The sequence below is a fragment of the Rhipicephalus microplus genome, chromosome 4 (assembly GCF_043290135.1).
Source record: "Rhipicephalus microplus isolate Deutch F79 chromosome 4, USDA_Rmic, whole genome shotgun sequence".
NCBI lineage: Eukaryota > Metazoa > Arthropoda > Arachnida > Ixodida > Ixodidae > Rhipicephalus > Rhipicephalus microplus.
The window spans coordinates 114,858,756-114,886,528 of record NC_134703.1 but is presented as its reverse complement, the minus strand read 5'-3'; the positions used below and the strand labels follow the sequence as shown (position 1 = coordinate 114,886,528).

The 27,773-nt window shown below is 42.0% G+C and overlaps 1 protein-coding gene across 5 annotated transcripts in view; it reads right to left on the bottom strand.

Annotated features, from left to right (window-relative positions):
- Window positions 1-36: 36 nt before the first annotated feature.
- The window catches only part of LOC119172305 (uncharacterized), a 95,062-nt gene continuing 67,325 nt past the window's right edge, over window positions 37-27,773 (bottom strand). The window contains exons 5-14 of one of the 5 annotated variants that reach the window (XM_075893561.1): window positions 25,459-25,578; window positions 24,811-24,927; window positions 19,870-19,981; window positions 19,165-19,379; window positions 16,750-16,893; window positions 16,170-16,295; window positions 14,491-14,785; window positions 10,748-10,969; window positions 9,723-10,043; window positions 37-490 (exon numbers count right to left, since the gene is read on the bottom strand). In XM_075893561.1, the coding sequence (XP_075749676.1) occupies window positions 9,740-10,043; window positions 10,748-10,969; window positions 14,491-14,785; window positions 16,170-16,295; window positions 16,750-16,893; window positions 19,165-19,379; window positions 19,870-19,981; window positions 24,811-24,927; window positions 25,459-25,578 (1,655 nt within the window). In that variant the 3' untranslated portion in view covers window positions 37-490; window positions 9,723-9,739. Of the gene's footprint in view, window positions 491-1,479; window positions 10,044-10,747; window positions 10,970-14,490; window positions 14,786-16,169; window positions 16,296-16,749; window positions 16,894-19,164; window positions 19,380-19,869; window positions 19,982-24,810; window positions 24,928-25,458; window positions 25,579-27,773 lie in introns of those variants that run through there. The other 4 variants (XM_075893560.1, XM_075893562.1, XM_075893563.1 and 1 more) reach the window with 4 other exon arrangements.

The following is a 27,773-nucleotide window of genomic DNA, read 5'->3' as shown; positions in this document are numbered from 1 at the left end:
GAATAACTAGAGCAATAAAAGGACAGAAGCCTATCCTAAAAAGAAACATTATGGATTAATCTCAAGTGTAAAAGGAAACATATTCCACGTGTGCCAGATAGGTATGTACATATATAGCGTGGCCATGCGTAGATAATCTTTTGTGTCTTCTTTCTTTTCCGCCGTAGGGTGCACCTTAAGTTGTTAGTAGGTGTTTGTATTGTCTTAACTCCCTTCATGTGTCCATGTTTGCACACCCAGTCCTATTATAATGAATCAGTTAATGCAGGGCAGGGACAGCCTGCCATCTCAAGCTGGGAGGACTGAGAGGTCCTGATCTCGTCTGGGGACCCGGCGTTGCAGCTTGCTGTGATGACTCGGGCAGCCAATGTCATCGTGGCGAGAGGCATGGCCGTGTAGGCATGGTGTGGGACTGCCCGGTGGCCCAGGGACCGCGGGGGGTCCAAACACACTTGCTAATAAAGTTTTTTCTTCTGTCTGTCTGTTGGACCTGAAAGTTGGCCAAGAAGTCCGAAAAATCAGACACCTAAGATTTTTAGCATCCAAATTTTCAGATGTTCTTACATGTTGCTGTCTATGAGGCACATTTGAAATTTCATACTGGAAGGGAGCACACACTTGTCCGCCCCATCAGTTGGGTTTCCACAGAAATTGAATTAGGAGAAGAGGCTGAGTAAATAGCATTTTTGCCATTCATGTGTAAAGTGCTGTTGGCAGCACTTTAGTAGTTACACTAAATCATGTACATAAATACAATTCAGTTTCTGCATTTACTCATTCCTGATAAGACAGACATGAAACCCCACCCTGCCAGCGCTTCATCAACCTGACCAAAACACGTTCATGTTGCTATCTCATAAGAATACACTTTGGAATCTTCTCCAACCTTTCTTTCAGCAATTTCGCTTCAAAATATTCAAATAATATTCTAGAAATACTAAAAAAATATTCGGTTCAATCTCGCTCTTCAATATGCAAATTCACTTTGCACCCAAAATTTCGCGATTCATTCAGCTCTGCCTACATGTCCTAATACATCTTGAAAGAGGCACATACTTACACAATAAGTGGAGATCTCGAGGAGGAGGTATACTTTCTGCATGGTGTCAGTGTAACCATGATGACATTTTCAAACTACCCATTTTTGCAGAAAGCTGTTTTCTTCATCCTCACACTTTAATTGATATCGAGTACGTGAAGTATCTAACCATGACGTGCTCATTGTTTCTGAATAGCTTGGGGTCCTCCTTCTCGTTCAAATGACATTTGGGGGGGAAACGTATTTTGAAGTGCCCCTTATAAGTGGTAGGTGCACCACGCTACCCGACTTCAGCTACCCTGGGAGATACCCTGTAATTCCTCTTGACTTGTCATTGGCTACAGCATTGACTTGTCATTCACTAGACTAACCCACAATTCAAACATTTCAAACGTGGCTGACATAGCAAACTACACGAAGGAACAAAGCAGAGAGAGTCATTTGCGCGGGGAATATATTAACGTCTTTATTCTATCTCTATAGGAGCACTTGCAGTACAGGAGGCAGGAAAGGTAAACGAAAATTGTGACACGTGCAGTGCCACAACTCGAGTCTTGTTCGCACAACAAAACCCGAGTAAAACAAGCAACTTTTACAAAAATAAGATTGAGTGGTCATATGTCAGTTTGTTCGTAGAGCACACATGAAGAAAACCATGCATTCCCAAAACAAATGAGATTTGCCAGCCTTACACATATGCCAGCACATCTCGCACACTATAGCAGTAATATATATATATCTTTATTACCTATATGTACTCTATTTTTTTGGCTTAACGAGCAGATGAGCATTTAAATTGCAGTTAAGCTTTCCTTCCTTCGGTTCCAAGTTTTCCTCGGACATGAGAAGACACTGTCAATCAAGCCTACGTGATGTTTGTTCTGGGCACATTTACGGAATATGCTACCTATTCCAGCTAGTGAAAAACGCATCTTTCAATGCCTGCAGCAAGGGTGGGTTTATAGCAGTCTCAAAACAACATTGAAGTTCTGCTGTGAGAATTTCCCTTCTAACGACTGAGGAAAACTTACACTACAAGAACATTCCTGCGTGATACAACTGTCGGACATATACAGGCGTATATCCTACAACAACCCTACAACGTCATACAATGGCTCGTTTAATATACATTCTGGACACCTTCGTATTTCCGTGTGAACTCCCACTAACACGTAAGGAATGTTTCACACACTACTGTGTTTACAAAGTGAAGGCAAGCAAAAGTTCTGGTTTGACTAAGAGCGATGGCTTAAAACACAGTGCGCAACATAACCAACTGTGGTGCTGGTCTTCCTCGGAGTCTGCATAAACAGCAGTCAATACAGAGCTCTAGTGAGTGCTCTCAAAGGCAAGACAAGACACAAATGCAGAGAGCATGAAGAGTACTTCCCGCAATTAAATATTGAAGGCAAGAAATTGCATAAAAACTCAATCACCATAATGTCACTGTGTCTGTTCGAGTCATGTTTCCTTTCTATTCTTTATAGATCACAAAGAAGATATGTGCAGTTGACTACAATTGCAACTCAAGTAAAAAGACAGTATACAAAGATATCAAGAACAGAATTTCACAGAACTGAACAAACAATGCAAAGTGTGCCAAAACATTTTTCTGTTTGCCTTTGTCACAATATAAGTCTTGACACATGCTGTAAGAGAAGCATAAAGCTGCCAATCTATGTCCCAGTAGGTGAGAGTTGAGAAGAAAATTTATGGGTCTGCACAATGGTACAGTTGCTAGACATTAAAGACAATTAGTATGTGCTCTCAACTATACAAGAATGTCATACCTAATCACATAATTCTTCCTTTATATAAATAAACTTGCCCGTCTTTTAGTCTAGGAATGCTCCAATGGCAATTCGGACATTCTGTCCACTGCAATGACACTACATCTCAAAAGCACAAGTTAGGCAAGAGTGCGCAGATGGCTTTCATCAGCTGCCAATGATAACCATATTCTACTTAAACTGAAATTTCTTCAACACAAATAAATGCTGCAATTAAAAGATGGTAATCTTTTTGCATTAGCTGTCAGTAAAGACCCTTTTTCTCTAGCACAGCACATAACTCAACTTTCGAGCTTGGTTTCGATTTTCACATCGAACTTCACAGTTCCTGATAAGAGCACCATGCAAGCAATAACTATCTCACCTTCTTCTCAAAGCACCACAATTTACGTATTCTATGCCGGCCATGCAACAGTGCATCAAGCATTCCTGGCATATATGAGTAATCCACAAGCATTAGCAAGGTCATGTATGCAGCAAAAATACATGCCATTAGCTGCCAGTTGGTTTTTTGCTGCATCATTGCTAAAGCATTTATGTTAAGAACTAGCTCAGGCAAACACAGCTGTAGGCTCATCATTGTTCAGGGATTAGCAGACCATGTACAGCCTACTACACATCTGAAACGTGTGTTTCAACGCAGACATATAATCTCGAAATCTACACCTTTGGCACAGTGAGACCAGTCGTATTTACATATTGCAAGGGAGTCATCAATCTCAGTAAGACCACAGCTAACGCACATGCTGACGCGTCGCTCTCACACGTGAAGGCAAAATAAAATCAGAGCCTTCCCTTAGATACCATGCCAAGTGCATCAGTGTGTTATCAATTCAGCACTACCCATACAGTAGACAGGGGGAACAAGCACATTTTGTACTCACGAATAAATTCAGAAAAAAGAAAACTGGCATCAGAACCTAAAAAAAAAACTACTGTTGGCAGCTCGTGTTAAAGAACAGTCTGCCTATTTCGGGCAACATCTGCATCAATGAGTCACAGAGCTCACATGACCAAACTGGATGTAAGTGGTGGTCATTCCTGATAGCAAAGCAACTCTTTGCTTTTCTTTTTAATTTCATATTTGATAAAGCCTCTCTTTTAGTGATAAAACCCCCCAACTAATCAGCAGCAGATGCTGGAGCATGGCGGAAGAATATGCCGATCTTGTTTATGCAACCATAATGGCATGAGCTGAGCGTATGTGAACAACACTGGTCGTAAGGTATTTAGTTGCGGTTACAGGCAGGTTGCTCATCCTGTTGCGAGCATCGGTTATTGCTAGTCACTCCTTGAATACCGGTTACGGGACTTTTGTCAATCATCGATGTGAATGTTGCCCCCTTCGTCAAACCGGGTGCCCAGAAATACAAGTTGGAGGCAGTGCATTACCTTTACGCTGTAACTTTGCCTAACCTTCCTTTAAAATCACAACACAGAAAAAAAAAACTGGGTACTGGTGAGTTAAAATACACTGGTATTAGAAATATAAGGCTGCACATTATTTCTCTCTGCATGATCTAATAATTCAGTCCTTAAAGACCGAATTTTGTGCATGTATATTGACCATAAAGTGCAGGGCGCAGGAACACACGTTTACAAAACCACCAATGCTCGTGCTGACATTGTAACCAAGCCGTAAAGACAATTTTCACTGCAAAGAACTAATCTATCTTTATCTACAGAGTAAATGCAGTGCACCTTGACTAAAGCTCTTCAGAGAAAGACTGAAAGAAAACATTAGGTTATGTCAGATACTGCTATTTCAAGCGAAATAAGTCCGGAAGTATGTCAAGAAAAAAAAAATAATGTACGACAATGCCACCTTGATAGTCTTTAGCAATAATCAATAACCATTTAATTAAAGACTTGGTGCAAACTGGTCAAGAAATGCTCTAGTTGAAATGAGTGTACTTACAGCTTGAGGCCAGAAAAACAGAAGAGCCTGACATGGCCATTCAAATTCTCTGTAAGTTGTACTAGCCAATGCATTATAAGGTGGCGACTGACTACAGTCTCTTTGTGGTGATGTGGACGTCAAAAGTGTCACTGTATGATTGGTTAACAATTACGACAGCATAAATATTTTGTGCTGCATTCAAATGTAGGTAACAATAAGCCTGAGTAGCTTCCAAACGTCTTTCCTGTGTTTATGAGGTGAGGATACAATGAAACTATTGACACTCCACTGAGACAGTGCGACAGCATTTCCTCTTTTCATAATCAACTTTCTCCTTTGCTACCGAAGTACAAAAAAGGTTTTTAAGACCGCATTCCGTATTTTAAGCAAGTTTAGTGCTTCAACTCTAATGTCCCCTAGTTAAAGATTGCAATGATGAATACCCTTACAGCCTGATTTTCGCATTAGATACTCTTTTTGTGACACACATGGGAACATAACCTTGAGAATAGATATTTGACCAACACAAAACAGTTCCACTTAACATGACGAGGTGAGAGAGTGGTCCCAAACAAGAGAAGACGACAGTAGCACAGCAGAGTAAAAAAAAAACAGAAATGAATCCTGCAAATAAAAGTCTATACACTCCTGCAACAATGCTCCTCTAGCGGTTACAAAGCAAACCAAGTCATCTGCGGTTGTGAACTTGAAAAGTGCAGCAACTACAGTTTGTATGTACATTGAGACATGGACACACTTTCACAGTTGCTGCGGCCAAAGGTGTCGTTGCTATAAAGATGGCTACTGCAACTGCAGAAATCTCGCACGATGATGCTTTCTCAATGCGAGGACAGAGCAAACCAGTGCCAGTGGCAAACCAAACTGCTAGTTTAGCGAGAGAGCATGATAGTACTTATATCGAAGCTCAAGCATACAAGCGTGGATTCCACATTCCCTGCCCTGAATGCACAACACGTAAATGTCATATATTGCTCTGCAGGTACAACAAGAACAACGGTGCCCCTTTGTTCTTCGCTCTTAACTTTCATGACCCAGCTAACTGCAGCTCAGCTCCAACCTGTATGTAAAGTGCTCAGTTACACTCTATAAATAAGATGCTCTGTATGTTGATATCGGCTTCGCTAAAAGTTGTTTGCATTGACTGTTCAACATATATCCAAGCTGATCCTCTAACACCTTGAAAATGAAGACAGCAGAGACATGCGAGGGGTACCACTTAAAAGTGCCAAAAGCAGCGAATGTCAAGCGAGAATTCTATTAACGTCCGGATCACTGTGCATACTCAATGCTTCAACTGCAGTGCTATGTGCATTCAATTTTCAAACTTCAATAACTGATAAACAGAATGCTTCTGACATTTCACAAATCAGTAATTTCTTTTTTAAATGCCAGGGAAAGTTATTTGCTCCGACTGGATAGGAAAAAAAAGAAACATTATTGCATCCTAGCCACCATGGGACTGGGCATCACTCACTTTTGCTGTCACATGCCCATTTACGAGTATTGATGGCCCAAGAAACTATTCTCTCGTTGGCCCCTTTCAGAATATTTCAAAAACTTCATTTCTTTTAAACACATTGCAGAGTGAACCAGCATAATTGCGAAGGAAGTGTGAAGTTACACGGCTTTTATTGGTGACACGCTGTATAAGCTGTCATTTTTAACCCCTGCACCGCAGACACTGCCTGCTAAAAGCACAAAAAAGAGAAAAAGAGAGACAATATTCAAAATGACAAAGATCAAAGCCTCAGTATTCATTCCGTTCAGCTTCAAGATTTACCAAGTTGAAGCTCAGTAATGCTGGCACTTCCAATCACTTTCGTCATCAGAATGAGCCATATACAAACTTGGGTGTTTGAAGATCACCGACGCTTTTGCCTAATGAAAAGAAATGGGAGATGTCATGACCAAAGATGCTCATTATGTACTGCCGATTTCATCACCACGGCTCGCCAGGCTGTGCGTTACGCATAGTTCTAGGTTCAGAGTGAGGACATCTCGAAATTCCACAATACTGTTGAATACTGTGACATTGACATTTAGAGCCAACCTGAAGAGGCATGGCTGCTCTGTGGGTTGATGAGAGGCAATAAGACCGTGAACGTAACAACACAGCAAGTTCGACAGGTTTAAGAATAACACTGTGAAATGGCTTGTACATTAGATTGCCTGTGATTGACTGTAGCCTGTCACAATATTATAACCCCCTATTTATACTTGAATACAACATGTACACAAGTTATTTCTTAAAATATGCCTGGAGAAAATAAAGGGTGCTCATTGGAGTTGAGTAGATACAGTAACCACTTGTTGACGTCAATTCAAGCAGGTTTTATCATGAGGTAATAATGTAATAGGCTGAAGTTGCATGAACATGCTCTTTTAAGAGTTTGTGTGCATTTGTCTGATGATACTGTTCAAACAGCTTGTCTCCTGTTGTATCAGGTACCAACTGCACCATAATTTCCTGCAGCACATGGGTTGCCCGTCGGTAAATCGTGCGTTCACTGAGCTCCTGGCACTAAGGTAAGAAGAGACAAAAATAACCCATTTTTCCAAGCGCTTTTCCATGAAACGATACTTTCAGAATCGTCGGTAGCTGAGCATCAAAATAACAAACATTACCAAATGCCACGAAGTAAATCCAAAATTTACCTGCAGCGAATATTCACCAATAAGAAAGACTGGACATGTAACAAAGTTACTATTCGTCACATGTGACTTCGTTATAAATAAAGTTGAATTTACAAAAAAAGAAAGGACCCTGCGAGTTTCTTCCTTGCGCGATGATGGCAAGACAAGTAAAACTTAGCAATCAGACAATGTCAGACCAACTCAGTAGCTTGAGCCCAAGCAAACTGTAGTTTGCCTTAATGCATTATCTATGCTGATTCCATCTGCCATGGTGACCTTCAGGCTGAGCCCACAAAGAGCATTATTTGGCTTGAAGCTTCATAAACAGAGATCTAGACCACAAACACACACAAAGAAAAGCATGCAAGCAGCATATTCACCAAAATAATCACGCAGATGCATAGCAGACTAGTGCCTGTCCACATGGCATGCTGCCTATCTCCAAACAGGTCCCATGCAAAATGAACAGAATTCAGAAGTAAAATACAGCTCAGAGACACCTCAGTGCTTCAAATGACTTTTTTCCCCTCTAGGTTGAGTCTGTTTTGGAGAGTTATTCACAAGTTTGCATTCATACACTGCAACCATCTCGAGACATATAGGTAAAGTGCATGCTAGTGCTAAAGCTTCCCTAAGAGACTGAAATTGTGCCGTAGTCTTCAAAACTGACAAAATGCCTATGAAGTTTTTGTTTGATACTGCAGCCGTACATAAAATGTCAAAGCCCTTGCTTAATCTTCCAATGAGCAAGTTGTATGCTCACTTAGCATTTGCATACGCTACAAGTGGTGTACAATGAATGCTACAAGCAGAGAAGGACTGCTGTAATGATTTGTGAACACTACGAAACACATTTAGCCTACAAAACTAAACATGACCTTGAGTTATAAAGTTTGTTGAACGATATGATTTGAAACAACACGAATGTTTACGTCATGTGTGCATGGTGCAATAAAACGCTTGTGGTGTCCAAGAGTTACCAAGGGTCAGTGATTTAGGGAATTGCTAAGAAACTATTGGCTACATTTCGGAGCAGCTACTACAAATTAATCTGGCCTCTTGCACACAATGCCTCAAGTGAGATCACTTCGTCAAGTACTACAAATTTTAGAGCAATGAAGCAAAACTTTTTTGCTTTCCCACCAAAATTCTGTATACATACATAGTAAAAAATATAGGCTGCAATAACGTTGGACAATGTCAAGCCAAAAGTGAACAACTGCCTTTACTATACTCAGCTACGTGAGGCATTCAACCTGAAAAAGTATCTTAGCTTTAGATGATCAATATAGGCTAGTGCCTTGTACCCCTACACACTGGTTAACCACTGTATGCTGTCTGTTAGGTATTGTGTTACGAAATGAAGTATACTATTTGCTAGGACCGTCACTACATGTTGCCAACAGATGTGCTCAAAAACTTCCCAAGAAGGTCTCCTCGTCAGGTAGCTAAAATGCTGACACTTTATTAAAATCGTGGTGGTTGCCTTTGTACAAAAGCAGGCAGTGCATTCGATTGCACGAAACCTTCACTCTGTTCTCAGAGTGTCAGAGTAGTTTACTCCCTTCTTCCCACATGAGATATTCCATCTTGCAGAGGGCATTTGACTCGCACGTATGAGTCTACTCATGAAGTTTTGTGCGCCACCGGTTATGTTGGCAAACGACATAGAGGAGCGACAGTGCAAGGAATATAGGCACACTGCACGGTAGTCAATCACAGAGAGTGTGCGTCTGCTCTGCGTCAAACCTGCACTTACAAAGTGCCATATATAAGATGTGCAACCGAATGGCCGAGATCTGGTATGTGCTACTGCCATGCATGTACGCCCAATGGTAACAGATTTTTAGCAAGTAAAATGGAACATCTTACTTTTCTTTTGTATTCACATTACATATCAGGGGCAGTCTATGTAAAATATTTAATACAAAGGGTCATATAGTGTTTGGTGTAAGGTCTAATGTAGATGTACACACTTGACTGCAACATTTTAAAAGTTCTATAGTGCAATGAAATCCTGTTCTACAACAAAAGCTTAATACACATAAGTGTGCTGCTCACGAACTGCTCAATCCATCTAGTGGAGGGAATAGATATAACTACTGAGCTGTACTTTGCCAATTCACAAATAGCCAATGTTTCACACCAAGACATGCTATTGAAATTTAAACTGTGAAAAGAGCCCAAATTCCCTCTTTTTTCGTGTACTTCCCTCTAGCAAGAGCGCTCCAACAATGTTAGGGTGCAAAGCGGCAAGTTGCTTCACTTATTGTCACAAAACAGTTGCAGTGTGAGAATGCGATCAGAGAAACCTTTAAAAATCAAGGAGAATATGCACCGTGAAGAGGGCAGCACTCAGTCCTCCTCGGAGGGATCAAGGGCACAGACAACGGCCTTCATGAAAGCGGCCGCCGCAAGCGCTGCGTATGGCTGCCACTCGCGGCCCTTGCTGCCGTCCTTGTAGTCGGCGATGCCACGAATGAAGGCATAGTGGTCCTTGCGGTTGCCGTAGATAGACTCGACAACGGTGTCGAAGCCTGTATCAAACGCTCGCACGCCGTACTCCTCAGCCAGCGCGTGCCGACGGGTGTCGTCTCGCACTACGATGCCCAGCCCCGAGGCCACGCTGCCAAAGTGCACCACTGGCCGCCCTGGAAGTCTGCCGCAGAAACCCACCAAACGTCCTCTGAGTGAATTCACTGAGACAGTAGATAACATTGGTAGTGTGTGACTGATGCAGTCGCGTGTTATTTCATGCCTTTGATAATAAAAAACAACTGCAGTGAGTGAGCACTCTGGAGTTCTAGAGTTTTAAATGTCTAATTCACAAAGGTAGTAGTGACAATCAGTTAAGGTTCATGGTATAAGGTTCATATCTCTCAATTTCTGCAGATAATTTTGTATTGTTCACTTCAAGCTCCCCCCTTACTCTTGATGTTACTTCCTACCTCTATACTGCTTAAGTGTTTCAAGAACACATTCAGCAGTGGGAGAAAAGCTGAGATGAAACTGTATTTCATCCGTGTCACTTTTTTCTCAAGCCCCCATAGGCAGGTGTGTACACCAGCCGTCTCACGCTGACTCAAGGACAGCATTTCTTGATTGAACAGTCCTATGACTAGTGCAGTACCAAGTACGGTTGAAAACCTTCATAAGAGACACCAATGTAAAGAACAAATGGGCATAAAAGACACCAGTGGGTGTCCCTCATACCTAGAAAACAAGGTTGATATGAAAATGCAAACGTGGTACCCTGCTTGAGACGCTTCGTACAAAGGACGAGAATTCCTACCCAGTGCATATCTCTTATAAAGTGATACAACATTTACACGAGTGTTTTCTTAAACATTCACATGCACTCACCTGTGGTCGGATGCTCCTGGTGGAGGAGCTGGGTGAGCCACTTCGATGAGGTCCTTCGCTCCGATGGACATGTACAAGCGGTCTGAGGACTCTGGGGGTCGTGCAAAATCTGACTCCTGGTCTGCCAGAGCCCGCAGGCCGTCTTCAATGTAATGTTCCCAGGGTCGCAGCTCGGGGTCTGCTGAGCCCTGCTGCCACATCTTTTCAGCCAGCTCCTGCAGCCTGCACAGCAGAAGAACATAGATTGCAGAGGTCGTAAACTGTGACTGGATGTTGCATGGAACAAGTTGAAGTACTGCTGAAGTAATGAGTGAAGGTACGCAAGTGCATTAATCAGCCAGGGGGTGCAAAGGGAACACTTGTATCATAATGATACCAAGAACACCACAAGAACACCGCTCTGCTTTGTGACGTCACGTGCGTGTGCACTCCCCCTCTTTCTTTACTCATCTATCGATTCCCCCCATCCCTTTCCTCTCTGCAGGGTAGTATAATAGTTATGCTAAACTGCTTAACATCACTGCCTTTCCTCTGTCTCTTTCTCTTTTTTCCCTTTTTTTCATCCTGCAATAAACTGGTATTTCTACTGTTGATGCTGCTGCTGAAAATGGAACTTCATTGCTCAGAAGCATTGAGTCGCAACAAGACCTTAACAAGCAAAAGTCACGACAAACTGTGCACTGCTGTTGAGCCTAACAAAGAGCCTGCATAAAACCGTCTATAGAGGATGCTACGGCCAAGCCATTGAAGATGAATTGTGACACAGACATTTGTATCATACAGCATCTTTAACCACTCAGCAAGCAAATCACATGGAGTTATACTATGCAAATACACAAAACTTTGTTGCCACTGCTGAGAAGCATTTGTGGCTTAGCCCCTTGCAATAGGTGGATAGCTTTAAAATACCCACCAATTGCACAACTCACACGACATGAAAGCTGGTACTTTATTATACAAGTGCAAAGCAATCTGTCCACCTACATAGTTGATTATGCTGGCAATACTGTTGCTACTAACAATTAATTAACTACTAACTGCCTATGCACTAAATAACTGCCCCCTTCAATCTCTTAGCACCTACCGTCATCTTGGCATTCATATTACAAATGACCTCTCTTGGAAGTAGCACATAAATTACATAACATCAAAAGCTAACCGCTCATTAGGATATTCGAAAAGAAATTTTTCGTTTGCACTTGTACAATTAAAATGACTGCTATATATAAGCTTTGTCCGCCCCAAATTGGAATATGTTTTATCCATCTGGGATCCACATCAAGTCACATTAATTAACGAAATTGAATTGGTACAAAATCGCGCTGTTCGTTTCATCCTAGGTAATTATCAATGCTCTGTTAGTGTTTCATTAATGAAGAGTACACTCCATATTCCATTACTCTCTATTCGCAGAAAGAACTCATGCATCTCATTATTTCATAAAATCTATCACCACAATCCTTTCCTTCGCTCACTTTGGATTCACCCGGCATCGTACCAATCTGCTCGCCATGATCACGTGTACAAGGTCAGCGTACCTCGTCACAAAACCTTAGCATGTTCACAATCATTCCTCCCTAAGACGTCAATAGATTGGAATAACCTACCTGCATCATTAGTAAGCATCACCGACCCCACTCGATTTAAGAATGCACTAATAAACTCAGAATTGTGAACTGTACTAATCGGCATAAGTGTTATTGACTGTTTAGTGTACTCTTTGTGGTTCTAGTTCATTGTCTTTTAATAAAGTGTACTCCTTGCATGCAAAAGTTCATCTTAATATTTATCTTCATGTTAAATGTGTGTACATAATCCTGTAGTTATTTTGTTGTTCATCTGTATTTCCGTGCCTCCCCTCTATCATGTACAAATGTACCCTGAGAATTTTACAAATAAAAAATAAAATTACAGCTGAGCCTTTTGTAATCGGTGGCCGGCTTTAATGCAGCCGTTTGCTGAGCAATTCACATGGCACGACACACGGAGCAATAACTATGTATTTGCCACCATGTGAAAATTTCCTAGGTCTATTTTCACTGTTGCTGGTTCACCTCATTTTCAGTGGAGGCAAAAATATTAGAAGCTCACATATTTAAGTTTAGGTGTACATTAAAGAACCCCGTGTGGTCGAAATTTCTGGAGCCCTATAGCACAGCCCTCCTGATCATGTTGTGGTTTTGAGACAATAAACCTCAACAATTATCTAATATAAAGACTGTAAATCATGTGCACACGTACTCCAAATCCATGGGCTGTGTGGCTCAAGTATGTGCCCCATGTGACACAAGGAAAGAGCTTCACGATGTATGCAGTAAGCATGAACAAAATTCATTTTACAGCCTGTTAATCATGTTTGTCCAACGTCTCCCTCATTTCTTTCAATGCCAGTGCAAACGTGCGCTCCTGAACAGGAGCCATCGGTCCACCTTAGATCGAGGAGTGGTCGTGATGCAACACCACATGTAGGGTAGGGCTGCTTACGTCACCCGTACATTTGAGCGCTTTCCCACGGAGACGCGATGATATCAACCCTCTCCAATATCATAAGTCTGTCAGATTTGTTCCTTCATGCTCCTTCTTTGTGGCTCGAAGCAATGCTGCCTTCGCGTCACAGTGCTATGAACGCCGCCGCATGCAGCAGCGCTGCAGTCACGTCCCCATTGGTTGCCTGAATTGCGACGCAAACAGCGATATGCTATCTCAAAACACCCTATCTCTTACAGAGACATTGTGCCCACCAACAGTGTTAACACGAGGAATGCAAGATGCAGCCCCACGCATCTGTACATAACTGAAGAAAAAATTACTTGGTATAATTTACGCTGTGAGGCACCACATGATGGGTTCTCTCCCCCATGACCGCAAAGCACGCACGAAGGCTAGTAGATGAGTGCAAGCAGGAAAGGGCTAGAGGAGAGGGTGGTGAATGGCAGGATCGGGTGCATCTGGCTGGCATTGAAAAAATAAAGGAAGCACTGGTTTGTCATACACTCACATCCTCCTATGCTGATTCAGCTTTTATATATTGTTAAGGAGATGACTATGAGAGCACTCAGATGTAGACACCAAGACAGATAGAAATGGTCAAAATGCCTTTGGTCACCAGAGAAGTGCTTTGCAGTTAATAACCAGGATGAAGCTGGATTCGAGCCCCGCTGGTGTTTCAAACTTCATTGCAAGAAGACCCTGCACGAGCTTCATGTTGGGCAAGGAATCGGGGTAGCAGATACGATGTAGCGTGGTAGAAGAATAAAAGGACAATCAGACATGCCATACTGCGAATTGCGTATGGGTGTGGTACAGCTTCCGACCCATTACAAAAAGCTCAGCCATAATTCATTGTCATTAACCACAGCATCAATAAAGTGCACATAACCCTTTACAGCGCATACCTCGCTTCTCCGCAGAATGATGACTAACAGCATAGTGGATGCTTCGTTTCACAAAAGTTATGATTATATTAATGGCGTAGTGGGTACCTTACAAGTGTACTAGTAGCAGGTGCCCCAAGAGAGTTTATAATGTGCTCTAGTAAGGCTCCTCCTCCAGCTGTCGCTGTGGCTGCGCTGCATGTACTGCGGAGGCCCGACAGTTTTTCTCATTATGTGTGACAGCTGTAACAGACACTGACAATGATGGTGGACAACATCACCACCAAGATCAGCTAGCCGTTGGAAGAAGCCCACATCAACTTAGGCTGTAAAGCAAAACCTTGCTTAATTGATGCAGACATAGGCTACCTGAGCTCAGGCGGGCACCATGTTTTGACGCTGTAGGCGAGCTCTGTTGGCGAGGGCTCACGACTGCCAGGCGGATTGTCGGGAGAGCGATGCTGTTGTTCGGCAAACAGGTACACGTGCTGGCCTGCCGTGGCATTGGTGCCACCATTGGTGTTGCCATTGGTGGCAGTGGGCGCTCGCTTCGGTGCTGACACTACCACGTCACCCAGGCGCACGTGCTGGGTGTGGTCGGTATAGTGAGGTACTCCGCCTCCAACACCAACCAGGAAGACATAGTCGACTTTCTGAAACGTTCCTGCAATGCAAGAGCATGAGAGTATAGACAGAGCGAACACATTTCAAAACGCGTGCTGACCTGCCACCATGCCACCTCTCCCATGCCACCTCTCCCCGCGTAGCTTCCAGGGCACTCATCGGGACGAGTGAAGGGAAAAGCACTCAAGGCACACGCCAGGTATCTCCAGTCGTTCTAGGCAAAATTGAGCAATTTTCGTGGCAATCACTTCGTGAGGCAATAAACTCTGATAGTGAGGACTGTGAGGTCATTCGATAGTTACATGGGAAAGAGGTTCAGGGTGTCTTTAAATGTGGCGTCGAGACTTCACCCCGAAATATTTATGGATCCTTTTTGAGACACACTGCTTTATAGAAGTAGTAACATTAAACTGTTCACTTAAAAATATTAGATTACATTGAAGAATATCTCATGCAACAGCTTTCTTCAGTAGATGCATCATACCTTGCCTCTTTCGACGATGAGATGCGATATCTGGGTGACTGGGTGTCAATTTATCTTCAGTTCATCAACACTCATGTTAACAGTTAAGTGGTTACGCGATTTCACGCAAAAAAAAAAGGATCACAGTTTCACTGCAATGGTGAGGCAATAAATTCATTAAAACAAATCATAATGTCACACGAAGTAAGGCTACAATAAATTTGAATGCAAATGGACAACACACAAGAATGATGAATTGATATGTGGGGTTTAACGTCCCAAAACCACCATATGATTATGAGAGACACCATAGTAGAGGTCTCCATGAATTTCGACCACCTGGAGTTTTTTAACGTGCACCAAAATCTGGGCACACGGGCCTACAACATTTCCGCCTCCATCGGAAAGGCAGCCGCCGCAGCCGGGTTACGAATCCACTACCTGCGGGTCAGCAGCCGAGTGCCTTAGCCACTAGACCACCACGGCGGGGCGACAACATACAAGAAGAGAGATAGTATACGAGCGCTCACTACCAACTGATTTTATTCGGGAAACACATGGGAATATAAATTTCAGTACAACACAGGTGTGCCTGCTGATTAAAACCAGTTGGTAATACGTGAGTGCTCTTACAGTCATTCACTCTTCTTGTTTGTTGTCCGTTTGTGCTCAAACCTATTTCAGAATGAACCAACGTGCCCAACAAAGCATTTGATGAAGTAGGCCTGTCAGTTAACTCCTTCAGATCGAGGCTCTCTTTCTCTCGCTCTTTCTTTTTTAAATGCATCTCCCCTTGAAGAGAGTAGTACTAAGTCACAAAAAGGTATGTGTTACGTGCCAACATGACTATGCTCAGTGTTAAACCACATGGTTATGTCTAACAAAGAATCATGCCATCAATCGATCCCCCTCTTGCGCTCAGTGTTGTGATTTTGGCAGAGCGAAGAGATGGTGGCCATACCCAGAAGACGTGTGGTCGTGTTGCCGGCAGCTATGATCGCTGCCCGGGAATGGCCAACCGCCGGTAGCTTTGTGGAGACCACTCGGTGAGCACCAATGTTGCCCAGGGTGTACACGTTGGACTCGCCTGCACGAGAAAAGAGTAGAGACACAAGAGCTCAGAGTCAAGGCCACTGCGCACAATGCACGATGCATTGTGTGCTCGGACGAACCAGTGTGCTTTCGCTGTTGCACCTGCCAGTGTGCCTGACTGATGCTGGTGCTTTTAAGTGACACATCACTAAGCCTGCATCCGAAATAAGCTTCATGCAGTTCATGCAGTCAGAAAGTAACAAGACATGAAATGCTGCCGGACACCTTGCACGATCATGCTCTTTTTCGTCCCATCACTCTTTGACCATTTCAGACAAATCACTGAACTGTGAAAGGTTTTCATTGAGGATACTGTTCCTTTGTTAATGAAAATAAAAGCATAAAACAAGCACGATTGTTCCACTTCAACGCAAAACAGCCAGAAACATGAGCAAGCTCCATCATCACAAAAAAAATTCAACAAACAAAAAACATCAGGTGTCCAATACCTTCAGTCTTGTAGCGCACAAAGGTGTTCTTGTTCTCAATCATGACATCAACAGCCAGCTTCTCACAGTACTGGGCCGTGATGATGGCAATGGTCGGCTGCTGGGAGCCATGTACCGTGGGCATTTGGCGAACCATCTTCACCTCTGCATTGCAACGAAAGCAAGTAAACGCACGTCCACACTAGTGAGCATTTTGGTTTCCATGCCCTTGGTGCATTGCCACAATTATACACTACACAGTGGAGTTGCCAATTCTGTTCTTATTCCATAGTAAAATTATGTAGTGGCCAGTGGCATAGCCAGAAATGTTTTTATGGAATGGGGGGGGGGGGGCACATCTTTATGAATGTGTGAGTGGTTTTTGTGTCCACATATATACACATACAAATTTGAAAGTTTGAGGTAGGAGGAGGGTTGAACCCCACCGAACTAGCTACTCATGACTACGCCACTGGTAATCATATACGTCTCGTCTTTTCAATTCATGAAAGTGAACATATAGGCTAATTTCCATTCTAAAAATGGATGTATATGACTGTCCCATCCTGTTTGTTATTTTGGTCAAGGTGACACATAAGCTCAGCTCTCAGTAACCTTTCCTGCTGAGGCCTTCTTTCATGTCTTTCATGCCCAGAACCAGTGTTGTGGAGTTCCCACTCTGGAATCGAAATGAATCCGCAATCACTCCACACGACCCCGGGATGGAATGGCGACAAAGCTTGGAGGGATGGAATGGGAATGAAATTAAGCACATTTTGCATGGAATCGCATGGGAATAGAATTATGTCTTTTTCCGGAAATAAAGTCCAGGTTTGTAGACGTGCTGATTTTCGTTAGCTAAAAAAGATGTGCCCCCCCAAGGCGAACCATCTTCACCTCTGCATTGCAACGAAAGCAAGTAAACGCACGTCCGCACTAGACAGCATTTTGGATTCCATGCCATTGGTGCATTGCCACAATTGTACACTACACAGTGGAGTTGCCAATTCTGTTGCCTCCTGATAAGTGAAGGTAGTAAAATACAGATAAGTTAAACTTGCTAGTTTGCTAAGTAGTTTGTGATTAGTGTTGACTCAAATAATTAATAATATTACTAAATTTTTTGTTAACCTGTGCCTATATGCGCATGTGCATTGTCTCATCAAGATAATTCTATTACGGAATTATATATAGGATAATAAGTGGAGTGTCATCGTACATGTAGATTAATTTGTGGTCACTAATTACCTTTTATAATTACCCGGCAAATACACGATCACAGCAACATACATAGAGGTGTGAACAAATCACACAGGAGGACATATGCACAAACGCATTTATATAATATCAAGACTTAGCCGGTACCTACTGTAGCAGCCGTTTGAAGGCTATTTATGCTCCTACTTTGAAATTATACGCTCTGTACTGGTTAGAAGCGGTAGAGTTTAGAAAAATAATGGCCGTTTTGTATACATCATTGTCTGCTTTTCTATTTGCATATATGTGTGCCATCACTAAGCACGAAATTTCTATTCCGAAGTAATCGGCAAATTAAGGTTGGTCTAAATTTTTCTAGTGTGTCACAACTACAACTAGATATATGGTGGTGTTTACAAGAGATCTAGCAATGTATGTGGCTTAGTAGTTACCTAGTTAAATAGACCAAGAAAGCATTCCTGGTTTGTGATGGCAAAAGTTTCAAGGTTTCCTAGCTGCTGGCTATAGTAAAGAGATGTTGTGAAAGTAGCAAAACACGCTTGAAACAAGCAAATACATGTGCTTCCAACTGTTTACTTACTTTTTTCCTAAGATTGTGTTGACCATGAAAATACTATAGGTAGCAGGAGAACAATATGGGAACCAGTAGTGTAGTTGTACAACACGAGATAAGTCACTACGCTACTCCCTCGACCGTGGTAACGTGTTTTGAATAATTTTGCTATTCTTAATGCATCTGATGACATTAGCTTAGTGTTGTTACAATCATTCTTAGCTGGACAAAGCCATCAAGATATGCCTTTCCTATGTGGAGGAACTGTAGGAATAGAATTGACCTGCCCGACCATTCCCGAAGTGGGAATGGGCTAACCTTTTCAATTCCAAGGAATTTAAAGGAATAATATTGTGGCAAGTTGCGATTCCCTGGAATGGAATTGGAATGGAAGCGCCGATTTCGCAACACTTCCCAGAACATCTCAACACACTGGCATTCACGTGCATGCTTGCTGTACTAACAGGATAAAAGCGAAGCGATATTTATGGGAAGAAGGACATTTCAATCTAATTTTATATTATAATATATACACAGCTTCACTACCATTATGTTCCAAGCTTGCAAGACAAACAAAAGAATTACAGTATCAAAAGGGATTCCAGGATGGCAAGTTTGCAGCACCAGGGACGATTGCAACCCGCTACACATGAAAGGCAACTTGCCAGTGTCATTCTGGACCACACGAGTGAAGCTCCCGGACTCCATCTCTTTGATGAGGTTCTTCGACAGTAGCTCACGCAGGTGCAAGTGAACTTCTTCAGGGGCACGGCTGGTGTTCCTACACGAAGTTGTTGTTGTTTTAGCAACAAGGGGGGCTCCCAGTGTTGCTGCGATAACAGTGTTCCCTCCATGCACACCGTTTTCAATGTCGTGCACACTGCCACCATGCATCGGTTTAAGAGATATGGCAAAAAAAGAAAAAAAAATGAGCAGGTGGTTAGCTTGGTTAAGGTCCAATGTCAGTTTAACAAGAGCACTGATTTAATGAACTGCATAAATAAATGGTTGCCTATGGGGCTCCACATTTTCCTTTCAATTCTCAATAAATATCAACTTACTGCACACACGGCATGTGTGCTCCGAAAGTTTCAGCAAGAAACTCATAGAAAGTGTTATGAAACAAATGAGGCGCCAATGCAAACTTGTCAGCACTTATTATTCAATTGCCGATAAAGGTATTAATAAATGTTGTATAAATAGGAAATTAGATTTTTTTTTCCAATTTAGCAGCCAGTAGAAGCTTAGGTTGAACTAGAACGCTTTTAAATGCCACATATTTTCATCAAACGGTTACAAACTGCAGTGTGACTGGCATGCTTCAGAACAATCCCGGCAGCTTGAGTTGCGTGCAAGGTAAGGGTACTCACTTGGAGAGATCAGCGATGGACACAGGGTTGGGATAAGCTGACTCTATAATTTCCAGGACTTTCTCTTGAGTGAGCTCCATCTTGGCCTCAAGTGTACTGTCATCCAGAGACACTGTAAGTGAAACACCCCCCGCTTCACAACAGAGCTGATTCCTGTTCGGTTGTGGAGCCTACCAGAATGCACTGCAGATGTTGCAAAAAGCACAGCCCACTGCTCTTGTATTGTTGCAAGTACGTGTAATCTATGTTGACTGTTATTGCATTTTTTTTATTGTAACAATTTATGTTCAAACTGTTTCTGTGATGTTTAATTGCATATATTTACCAGTACTAGCCACTGCCAAACATACTTTAGGCACTTTCCATGGCAGAAAGAGAAAGAATAAATTGAAATTGAGACTATAAAACACTGAATTCTGCTTATTATCATGGCTGTCTGCTTGATTTTGAAAATAAAGGTGGCTCTGTGACCTACTAACTTTCTCAGCATCAGAGCACCAAAATGCTATAAAAAGACTTCAGTGACAACTGGCTTTAGGGGTTGATGAACATTTTAACTGAGCACGAAATGAGAGCATGAAATGAGAATTGACACTTGTGCAAACGACAAAGATGCCGCTTTCAATTTCATTGACCAATACAATTTATACCCCAAAATTACTTTTGAGTTGAATGCAATGCCTTAGCTCGTGGCTATAGATTATTATCAACCATTTCAATCTTGTCAGTGACCACTGCAATGTCAGACCACAAGTAAATTCACATTGTGGCCTCACTAAGATGCAACTGGTGTGGTCAGCAATCAAACCTGTAATTTTATGTTAAGTAGTGAAATGCCTGCCCAGTGCCCAGTTCACTAAAATACCTAAATTAAAATTAGAAGAAAGCTATTGGCTTAAAGTTATCCAGAACAAACTTTAATTTGGGAGACAGTGCCAATATAATGCATGCAATTATACAAGTAACCGATCTATCGTAAAATGCCAAGCAAATGCCCCCTTACGGTGACGGATAATTTGTCCAGATTTGGAAGAGGGGGGGAGGGGTGGCCCTTGCATAGTTCCGAACCGGTCATTGGGGCTTAGCTGGTGCTTATCTCAGATTTCCCGAAAAAAAAAAAAAAGGCCCGGGCACTTGCTCGGGGAGGGGAGGGGGGCACCTGTTTGGCATTCTATGATATGTCATAATTTCTGACCAATGAAGTCTGATATTGCACTATGTAACATCTAAGAACATGTAACTGTATCAAAAGCCAGTACAAAATATAAATTCATAACCAGTAACATGTTTTAGAGCTGAACCCATAAAAACTGCACCATTGCAGCCTACGTGAACACCATATTTTCAGACATTGCAATCACTGCAATAATAGCCAGTGCTGTTAGGCCGATGCAAATGTTAGAAAAAGCAGGTACAAACGACATTAACATTTGTGTGAGTCAAGCATAACCCAGTATGTTCTTGTTTAAGTAATGGCAGCATAAAATTGTCAGTGGCTTTGCAACTATCAAGCAGCACTTATTGATACAAACATAGCAAGCACCAGTAGGCAACCGTGTACGAAACCGAGATCTAGAAAGACAATTTCAAGCACTAAGTCTGTTACTCTATTACTCTGACTACTTTCATACAGTTCATAAGTGCCAATTTCTAAAAGGCCACCAAACGAGGTTAGTGGTTCATAGATAAAAAAAAAAGCACATCCCTCATACAAGAGTAGACGAACATGTTCTAGAATTTAACAAAAGTTAGTAGTTTGTTTGTAGTTTGAAAAAGCAGTGTTGTTGACTGTACAGTTGTAAACAGTATAATGCTTTAAATACAGGCAATGCTGGTTGTAAATATTAAATTCATAACAGAACGACACACAACATTACACCTCATTTTAATTATTAAAACTGAACAATGAATACTCTCCTAAATATATAACAATGTAACTGCAGGAGCTTGCTTGAGGTAAGTAAGCCTGGTTTTGAGTTCAAGTGCATACTGCCACTTACAAGCTAGTGCAGAGAAATAAAACTGCTGTTGACTTTTTAGAATAGTAATTAAGCAACAAGTTCACACAAGTTATGTGAGTAAACATCCAAAAGCAACATTACAGCTGCCCGCGTTGTACCAGAGGAACCCTAAAATAGTTTCAGTCTTCTAGGGTTCTTTCAAGAGCACTTGAACATACAGGAGATGAGCACACTGTAAAGCTGCCTAAAAGCATCTTTTTTTCTCACTCCTCATGGTATCTATTACTCACGAAATAAACATCCATTCTATTCTATTCCAAGTATACAAGTGTTCTTGCATTGCACTTGCGCTCTGCTTGCACCAGAATGTTACTGCCATTGCTAGGAATTGAACTAACATCAGCCTCAGCAATAGTCACTGAACTGCCACTGGATCAAGTACTATTAGGATTACAACGTGATATAGTAGTTTGGCATACAGCTGTTAAGTCTTATGGGACTAGATCTTCAAGTGAAAAATAATACAGTGACTGACATGAGTGCTGGTCTTATTATACTAGCAGAGCAGTTCTGTAGAAAGCAGCAAAAATGAAGAACTTTCATGAAATTAAAACTGGTTCTTCTTTCTATCATTCTTTTTTTTTCTGTTCCTTCTCACTCTGCATAGATGACAGCTTTGCACTTTCACTTTTGCAATATTTTGCTCATGGCACTACACTATACTAAGCAGTTTATTCATCATAGCATGATTGCATGGTTTCTCTTGAAACGCAAAATTTCAGCTGCACAAGTGACAAGTCCCAATTACATTAGAGTTCCCTGGAAGCTTGCACACGAGACAGACATTAAGTAAACACTGCTGCACAAGTTTTACTGTCCATACACCATCTAATAGTGTATCCCCAGTGTAAGACACCTTAAGCACACGAGAAAACATTTTGAACTAATGCATCAGATCTGATAATAACCCAGGTGAAAATATTCTTTTTTTCGCTGGTTTTAGCCGGCACCAGTAGTGACCAGCTGGAAGCCAACTAGCTACCAGCTGATTCCAGTTGGTCTACAACAGGAACCACTCTATTCTGGAAATGAAATCAACTGGAACTAGGTGGTTTGAAAGTGGATCAAAGGGGAACCAGTCAGTCTGGAAATAAATTAAATCGAGTGATGTGGAGCCAGAATGCATGTACTAGTTGATCTAGCAGGAATCGTTTTGATTGTGTAGAACTAGCAACCCAGGTTAATTGTACCCAAGACTAAATAAAAAATGCATGTGGTTCAACCACAAGTACTAGCTATTGCACGTGGTTCTTGAGAATGCTTGTCTGTTTCGTATTGTAGCACAAGATATGTAACCAAATTTTAAAAACCATAACCTTTACAGAAGAAATAAATTTAAGGTTTACAGTCAGTCAGTTAGAACGAAGGTTCTTTACCCTATGGTTAAATATCTGAATGCTGTCATAAATAATACTTGCTTATTACAATAGATGTGAATACAAGTAAAAGATTTTCAGTTTTGCCGACATCATATGCACATCACACTGTATGCCTTAACAACTGCATTGCATGTGTCCTCAAACCGTCATATTCATATGGTTGTAAAAATATTTGGCTCACGCTTATGCAGTGCCATTATTTGCGTCATTGGCATTTGTTGGCACAGGTCCAACTTGGGACCAAGTCAACAGCTCCGGCTGGGATAAAATGGCAGCCGAGACCAGATGGCAACCGATTCCAGCTGGGGCCAGTTTACAACTGGTTTTATCAGGGACCCGCTGGCAACTCGTTCCAGCTAGGAATTGTTCCACAACCTAGTTCAAGTGGTTCCAGCTGAAACTAGCTAAAACCAGTTGGAATTTTTCCATCTGGGAATAACACAAGAACACATGCTGAGAAGTTCTTCCCTGTTTGAACAAGAGCATAGCATCATTTTTCCAATCAAGGTTTGGCATGTGTGGAGAAAAGGAAAAGCCGCCGTCCTCATGACAAAGCCCACCGTCCACCTTTTCTTTATTCCTTGTTTTGATCTGATCTTAACTTGATGATAATGTCACTCGTCGTCTTCTACAAAATATTCAACAGTATCAATTTCCAGGCTCTTGGTGCTTTTTCCTGGTGATTTCTCACATTATTGTTTGGGACTGTTCACTGAGAGTGCCATGAATCAAGATGTTTGCTTTATATGCTTGGAAAAGTGAAGGGTCTTTGATTAATCTGCACTTTTTGCACTAGGTCAAAGAGCACTGTATTAATTTTTTTTAAACATTGCAGCACATGCTACCTGCAGGACGCTCTTCGATTTTGCAGAGTAAAAGAGCAATTCAGAAAAAGTTTACAGCTCTGTCACATTTGCTACTCTCTAAATGCAGCCATCATGCCTGTTGACCTGTATCAGTTTGTGGTGTGTGGACACAACTGCCTTTCATATTGGTTGTAAAATTCACATGGGTTGGTATAAGACAAGCTTAAAATAAGCCTTGAGCCTAGACTGTTGTCAAGACAACTGCTTCCCATTCCTACTTGCACATTTGCTACCTACTGCTGCACTTTTCTCTTTGATTTGGAACAACCACGAGGTGCATAAATGCTGCGTTGTTTTAATGTGTCAATCACTGCAAGTTTACGAATCATCATTTCACGATTGCTGTAGCTGCACAGCCTCAGTGATGTGCAGATGGAGTGTGCTCAGAACCATGGCACGCAGTACCTTCTGTAGTGTCAGCAGAAGGCACAGAGAATACCACTAGTCATACAGTTATCTACTGCCATAAACAATGTCACTTTCATTCTTAGAACAAGAACATACCACCATTTTTCCAATTAAGGTTTAGTATGACACTCAATTTGCAGGCTGTTCATAGTAAAGTGTAACGACGTTGGCATGCCAGTGGAGCCAAGGTGGTTCTCGAATGCAAACATGCTGAGGGACGGTCAAGCAGCATCCCCAAGATGCAGATATACTAAGTATGGTCGCCACCTTCTCGATGCAAAAGATGAACTTGGTCAGGACTGAAGTTGACTGTTCCTTCCGTCAGGGAAGAAATGCTGTCCGGAAGCTCAGAGTCTCGCCCCAAAGTCAGGGAAAGCCAAGGGTCTGCAAGTCGGGCTGCCAGTGACTCAGCTGGCACAATTAGGTGTAATTGCACAGCATTAATTCGCATAAACCTCGTCGGAGTCTTTGGCAAATGCGCCCGAATTCTTCAAGATGCTTCCTTGACCTTGGTAGCAATATGCCCACTTTTGACACCTGGTAAATAAGTCTGAGCTACTGTGTGTAGCCAGATCAGCTGCAGTCCTCTGAATCAATTATTAAATATTTTAGGTTAACAGTAAAAGCACATATGAAATAACACAATTTTCGTTTGAAACAGAGACTCCCTGCAGACAATGCTGTCAACATCAACATCAAAATCAACACGAACTCTCAACACGCAGCAACAAGTAATACCGCCTCCTCAGAAAAACTACTTTCACTATATAGTTTAAACATTGTGCACACGGTAAATAAATATGAACATGCAGAGAATTCACTAAAACTATGTGATTAAATGTAGCTTCAGTACTGGCACCATCGCTTTAGTATATTCACCTATACAAAGGGCGCAATACAATGAAAGAACCTTACTGGGCCGTCGGGGAGGCTCGGTAATGTTCTCCAGCTGACGCATTTCAATCTCCACCTTGCGCATGTTGACATACTTTATCTGCATCAGCTTCATGATCTTTTTTATGAAGCCCACGTAATCTGTAATTGACAAATTCCAAAGAAATTCGTGAAGTCATCCACTTGTACACATTTAACTGTTTTGGCAGTCTTCATTCAGTGCAAAAAGTTATATAATATCACAAGAAGCCCATCCGTGAAGGGAAGGATATGTAAAAAAGAAAAATGCTCCTTCCATCCATCAGAGAAGACAGTGCATTTAATAGCACCAATTTATGCACCATTCCAAGGGCCACTGAAATCGGCGAGTCAACTTGTTCCAAATCAGACGACTGGGCGTAAATATCTCGATGGTTACGCAAGGTTAGCATATCACTACAGTATAATGTGCGTTCATTCATTTAGGTAATACTGCACTTCTTGTAGTGCTTCTGAGAATGGCACCCATTAATACTTTTTGAGAGGATGTGGTGCCAGAGATTTTATGATATAGACAAAGTTGTGGAGATGAAGCATTAATGCACATGTGTACAACCATTAGCACAACAGTGAGAATTAACTGTTATGCTCAACATACTAGTACTAGAAACATGGCATTAATATCAGACTGATATTTTAATGATGCACAAAATGTGCATGTTAAATTAAAGGGCCACTCACCAGGTTTGACAATTTTGAGCTGACAAGCGCAATGCCTAGACGAGGCGTTCATGATCACGTCTGCCAAAATTTGCAACGCTACGCGCCGCGGAAATGGGTCAAACTTCAAGATGAAAGCTGCTCCCCCTCACCTCTGCCGGCGCACGCGTAGAGAATGAGGGCATGACGTGGGCATTGGAATGGCCCTACGTACACGGCAATGCAGTGACGTTGGTCCTCTACATAGACGTCTCTGCTCTGACGTTGTCAACAGTATACCACGTGACATGGCAAAAATTATTTAACACAACATGCGTAGTTTATGTATTTGTTGCTTTAAGAAATGAACAAAACTTGAAGTAAATAATGAGACGCAATAAAAAATTGTGCGTGTTTCTTTTGCATTGGCAAAAAAACACGCACCCATGGAAAAACCCGTGAAATGCTACGAGATGCGGTTCTAATGTGCCAGCGTTTCGCATGCGTTCGGGTGCCTGCGGTCAGCGCATTGAGCAGACGACCGCCGTGGAACGCTCCTACGGATTCGCGCACTCATTGTGCTCATCTACTCTACCGCGTCTAAGCCAGCATTTCCAAACCATCCCGCAGAAATGAGCAGAAGACCACAAAATAACGCTGGTCAACAAAGCAACACCGCTCGCGTGCATGGGGGCTAGGCTTGTTTGGGCACGTCATGCGCACGTCACCTCTTGGTCGGATGCCGGAGAGGGTGGGGAAAAGATTTGGCTTGCGAAGGCTACGCGGAGTAGCGGCAATGGTTTCGAACTCACCTCCTCTCCTTCGTTTCGCGCCGCTTCAAAAAAACCTGTTTTCTCCGCTCGTAATAAACCGATTCGAAAAATTTTTGTGGCAAAACGTTCCTCATCTGACACCCAACAACTTCCACTGTCTAACTAAAATTCGGTATGGGGCCTGGTGAGTGGCCCTTTAAAAAAGGGAGATTGTAGAGAGAACAGGAAATTAGATTACTTATGAAAGTTATGTGGAGAACACACAGTTACTGTAAATTGTAAAATGCTTAAAAGCAATATGAACTCCATGCTCTAAATGATTACCAATTCATTAAAATTAAGTTCTTTGGTTTCACAGGCAAAATTTATGATGTGATCATAAAGTTTACATGTAGTGGGAGACTCCAGACTTCAAATAACTTTGGCGAACTGGGCTTCTTTAAGTGTGCGAGTGTTTTTGCATTTTGCCTCATGAACAGCAGCCGCCATGGCCATGATCTAAACTTGCTCCATCACACCTTGCACTGCAACAACTTGGCAGCTAAGAAAACAGTGTGCGTGTTTTAATAATGATGATGATGCATGATGTTATCAAATTAATGATGTAACTCCAAAACTTTTGCAATGATATAAGCTTCCTTGGATACCTTTCATAAGGATGTTCTGAGAAATCAAGGTCATGAAATGCTTTTGGTCTTAGAAGCATGCCTAAACAAAATGTGAGGAAATGGTGAAGAGAAAATGTGCAGAGATTGAGTGAAGCATGTGTCAAACAACTGAGCTGCAAGACTTGCTGTCCCACGGCCGAATAGACGAGGTCAAAATGCAGCAGGTTCTAGGTTGAAGTATTGATTATTGTTTCAGGCCAGCCTTCCTTATATGTAG